The sequence below is a fragment of the Sceloporus undulatus genome, chromosome 2, assembly GCF_019175285.1.
Source record: "Sceloporus undulatus isolate JIND9_A2432 ecotype Alabama chromosome 2, SceUnd_v1.1, whole genome shotgun sequence".
NCBI classification, from domain to species: domain Eukaryota; kingdom Metazoa; phylum Chordata; class Lepidosauria; order Squamata; family Phrynosomatidae; genus Sceloporus; species Sceloporus undulatus.
This window is the reverse complement of record NC_056523.1, coordinates 101,927,074-101,932,079: the sequence shown is the minus strand read 5'-3', so window position 1 is coordinate 101,932,079 and position 5,006 is coordinate 101,927,074. Positions and strand designations below refer to the sequence as shown.

The 5,006-nt window shown below is 40.2% G+C and overlaps 1 protein-coding gene and 1 long non-coding RNA gene across 2 annotated transcripts in view; one reads left to right on the top strand and one right to left on the bottom strand.

Annotated features, from left to right (window-relative positions):
- The window catches only part of ACSL6 (acyl-CoA synthetase long chain family member 6), a 127,678-nt gene that overhangs the window by 100,505 nt on the left and 22,167 nt on the right, over positions 1-5,006 (top strand). The window contains exon 5 of the mRNA XM_042447514.1: positions 2,016-2,153. Within this exon, the coding sequence (XP_042303448.1) occupies positions 2,016-2,153 (138 nt within the window). The remainder of the gene's footprint in view (positions 1-2,015; positions 2,154-5,006) is intronic.
- LOC121924146 lies at positions 2,816-4,611 on the bottom strand. Its single transcript, XR_006102535.1, has 3 exons — positions 4,436-4,611; positions 3,947-3,979; positions 2,816-2,923 (listed from the first exon to the last, which is right to left on the bottom strand). It is a non-coding gene; the product is annotated as an uncharacterized LOC121924146 (long non-coding RNA).

Genomic DNA, 5,006 nt, shown 5'->3' with positions numbered 1-5,006 from the left:
TAATAATAATAATAGCAAGTACATTTCTATACCGCTTATCAGTGAACTAGCACTCCCTAAGTGATTTACAATATGTAAGCCAACTGCCCCCAATAAGCTGGGTACTCAGCTTTATATCTAATGCAAAGCACTGAAGTCTTAACACGTTTTCTAATCTGAACTCTGTCCAGCAGCACAAAGAGTCTTCAATTGTTGTTTGAACTTGTGATCTGTCCAAGAGATATTTTATCCCTAAAGATAAATGTATGGGTAAATGTTTGATGAGGAAACATGCAAATACTGTACTTAAAATATTTTTTCTCTAATAAAGGACTCTTTCTCCAATAGGGAAGGAATCTAATGTCTAAAAAAAATGTGTTGGACTTATGTGTTAGTCCAATAAGGCTATTATCCAAATTTGATTTTAAAATGCACATGAAATGAAATGAAATACCAGCAATGAAATGAAAAGTCATCCAGGTAAAATGAAACAACAGCAGAAATAATAGCAGAGAATAAATCCACTAACTCAGCTGCTTTCTCTTCTCCAAAAGGAGGGGCACCCCAAGAAAACTCCTCCCCATCCAGCATGATAATAATGGAACAGGCAAGGTCAAATGGGAGACATTGATCTTTTCAATGTCTTGGACTAAGTTAAGACCAGAATCATTATGATCATAAGAGGTGATGTGCATGATGACTGTGTATATGACACTGAGACCCAGTTATCTTGAAAAGCTGTCCACTTAAGCATGTGTGTTAAGTAGGAGAAACAATGTTAATATGTCATAAATATAATGTTGCCAATGATTAACAAAAAGTAAAATCATAAACCAGTGAAGGATTTCATTCCTTTCCACTTAATGACTGACCCAACCTCACCTAACTTTCAGAAAGCAGCAAGCATCACTCAGCTTCTCTTGTATTTGCATATCCTTATGAAGAAGTAATGGGTATTAATTAACTTCAGTGAACAGCAACTCAACCACTGATTTCATCTGATCAAGAAGGTGGAGGCAGAGCCAATAAAACATCACCCCAGAACATACTAAGATGTTTAACATTCAAAAATATGTGTTTTGTACAACATATTTTGTTGTAGAGTTCCATACATAACTGAAGATTGATATCCCTAAGATAGGCAGGTAGATTGTTGGGCAGCTGAGTAGATTGGTAGATTGTTGAGTGGCATCTTAAGTATAAAACAAGTGAGGGAACAAATGGGATACCTATCTGTAACCCAACTTAAAAGAAACCAAATTAAAGTCACATGACCACTGGTTGTTGTGCAACTGTGCCACCATTTATTCATTTATTTGTTCGTTTTCCCTTATGGGATCCAAAGTGGCTTAGTAGGACTCAAAATCTTTATGAAGTCTGCATCTTTTAAGTTGTCCATGCAAGTCTTCTGATCTGTGGGGTGTGGAAACATGTGGTGCAGAATATCCTAGTGTCACCTCAATGCTCCTGACATTGCTTCATGTTACTGGCTCCTTTCTATTAATGAATAAAGTAGAAGAGCTCAGAAAAATTACTTTTGGGGGGCACTCTGGCTAGAAGATTCTGACTGGCAATTGTAGTACAAAAATGTAACTGTTCCAAACTTTGAAAAAAAGAACCTCATTGGTGTGAATTAGAGAATGGCAATATAATAGCCAAAGCATCTATGGCAGGACACCGACCCATTTCACAAATGCATGTGTTTTGCTGCAACCAGTGGAGAAGGAAATGTTAATTACATTTCTTTTACTGTCTTTGGTCCCATTCTCTTCATAGCCACGAGAGGATAGCCTGACCTTTCTGTATGTATAGTGGGCCCTTGGTATATGCGGGGGATCCGTTCCGGACCCCTCTGCGTATACCAAAATTCGCATATGCTCAAGTCCCATTTGTCTCAATGGCGGCGAGTGTGCACGCGCGCCACCATTGGGACAAAAGTTCCTTCTCCTCCCTCCCCTCCCTCGCTTCCCTCCTCCCTTCCCTCCCTGCCTCCCTCCCTTCCCTTCCCCTTACTTACCTTTACACTCTCGGCGCAGCGGCTTGGCCTCCAGCACCGCCATCGCGCCCTTTCACGGCGGCAGCAAGGAAGCCGAGGCTTGACCTCCGCCGCCGCCCGGCTTCCCCCGCAGCGGCGGCGGTGGAGGAGGCCAAGCCGCTGCGCCGAGAGTGTAAAGGTAAGTAAGGGGAAGGGAAGGGAGGGAGGCAGGGAGGGAAGGGAGGAGGGAAGCAAGGGAGGGGAGGGAGGAGAAGGAAATTTACCCAATGGCAGTGCACATGCACGCACACCGCCACTGGGGACAATTTCCCGATTTGCCATCCGCGGATGGCAAATCCACGTATAAGGAGGGCCGACTGTACTAACCCTCCCTTAAGACCACTTTAAGCAAACACTCGAACACTCAAACACTCCAGAGACTAGAACACAGAACAATGGATGCAAGCTACAGGAAAAGAGATTCCACCTCAACATTAGGAGGAACTTCCTGTCAGTAAGAGCTGTTTGAAAGTGGAACACACTCCCTCGGACTGTAGTGGAGTCTCCTTCTTTGGAGATCTTTAAACAGAGATTGGATGGCCATCTGTCGGGAATGCTTTGATTGTGAGTTCCTGCATGGCAGAATGGGGTTGGACTGGATGGCCCTTGTGGTGTTTTCCAACTCTATAATTCTACATGTTTAATTGTTTTGAATTTTATTGCCATTTTAAATATTTTATCTGTGAGCTGCCTTGGGTCCGTCCGGGGAGAAAGGTGGCATATAAATTAAATAAATAAATAAACAAACATATATCCAATATAAATTCATACATTATTTTAATGTTTTTTAAATTATTTTCTCTTAAATGTCTTAATTATGAAGGTCATGACAAACATTAAGAAGACATAAAGATTACCTGTAGTGCCACTAGTAAAGCATACAATCGATAAATCGTCTGGTCGAGGTGGCTAGAAAATAATAAGAAAAATGAATATCTTATCCCATTTGTCCATCAGACTCATTTGATTTTAACAGATAAACCTGCCTTTCAGTTTGACCAAAAAATACTACACTTTGTCTATCTCTGAAGGTTGTCCTTTTCCACTGAATGTGCAACCTGGGGGGGGGGGGGAGCATGAAAAAGTAAAGGAGGAAGGCAACACCTGCCTCACCAGCCATATCAGCCAAATCAACCCTGGGGATCAATGTGGTGACAGAAGGTGCAGCCAGATCACCGTTATATTTGTATGTACACTTCCTTGGACTAAATCACACTAACTATAGGGAATCCTGGTGGAGCAGTGGTTCAATGCACACTAACTATAGGGAATCCTGGTGGTGCAGTGGTTCAATGCCAGTACTGCAACCACAAGGTTGTGAGTTAGATCCCAGAGCTCCAAGATTGAGTCTTCTATCCTTTCGTAGGTCAGCAAAACGAGTACCCAGCTTGTTGGGGGCAATTGGCTTACACATTATAAACCATTTAGGACTGTTAGTTCATTGATAAGCAGTATAGAAATGTACTTGCTATTGCTATATATTGGGACATACTTCTGTGTAAAGAAGCACAGATTGTACTGTTAATTTGTGACTGTTGTGTGCTTTCAAGTCATTTCCATCTTATGGCTACACTTATGGCTACCCTATCATGACTTGAAGGCAAACAACAGATTCAAAAAAATTAAAAATGGAGGGGGGTGAGAGAAACCTAGGTACACAGAAGTTCTTATATGCACTATGCTGAACGATGACCACTTGTCTCACTCACAAGGAACGTGTATAGGAAACTTTAAAAATGCCGATTTTCTAAAGTATGATGCTATCCCTTCACTTCCATTAAAACAAATAACACACACACAAAGATGCACAGTCAACTGCAGCTCTCATTAATTTCATGGAGACTCAAGCAGAAAAAGTTAATGGGGAAATTTGTCTGCTGTTTATGAGCAAAAATTATGGGATAGCAAAAGAAGAGGTTATATTGTACTTACAACAGGAGCATGCCAGCATTCTCGACCACAGTCCTGAAACAAGTTAATAAAAAATAACAAATGAATACTGGTGAATTAGAATTTCTCTACTACATATGGCATAGTTCCCTTGCATGAGTCATGATGAACTATCCTTTTTTCAGGTGCTTTTCTTTATTCTACCTGTTTTTTAATTCCTTTTTGCTTATATCCTGCAACATGAGACAAGAACAAATAAAAACTATAAAGCAATTTTCCACTGAAAAGTTTATAAATCAGTATTATGATATTTTATTATTATTATGGTGGATATATTTGATTGAGTATCACTGGTCTAATGGAAGAACTTACATTTAATAATATATGTATTAGTTTTCATTTTCCTTGAGGGCAGGGACAGAAAATACAGCAAAAAATAAAATAAAAATCAATTTGTTCTTCATCTTTACCAGCCATTGTTTAATATGAGATATAATAAATAAAGCAATGAAGAAAAAAAAAAAGCCTCACCTCTACTTCCTGCATAGCTTGGATTTGGATTCCACACTTTTCTCCTCTTTCTTTAAGGTCCTTCTCAAATGGGTCCATCAAAATAATGAATTTCAAGCCTGGGGTTTCTTTTTTCTCTACATGGTCTAATAAGACTCTGGCTTTTTCAGGCTTGTCACAAACTACTATAGCAATATCAGCTGAACAAAATAAAAAAAATGTTTTAGACAATTGCACTGCAATACTGGCAGATTTCTCTTCAAAAAAACACAACAAGCACTTCACTAACTATTGTGTGACAATAACACAAGGAGATACTGGCCACAGTGGCACATGGTGTCCACCGTGACTTGTGGGATAGAGGTTAGGGCAGCTAATAGTAGGGAGACCCAGTAGCTAATGACAGGCAGAGAGCCTATGTACTGCAGTGGCTTGAGTGTTGGATTATGACTCCGGAGAATGGAGTTCAAATCTCCACTTGGGCATGGAAACCCACCTGGCAAGTTACACATTCTCAGCCTCACAGTTGATAATGACAAATCCTCTCTGAACAAATCTTGCCAACAAGAACATCTTAGGATCACCATAAGCT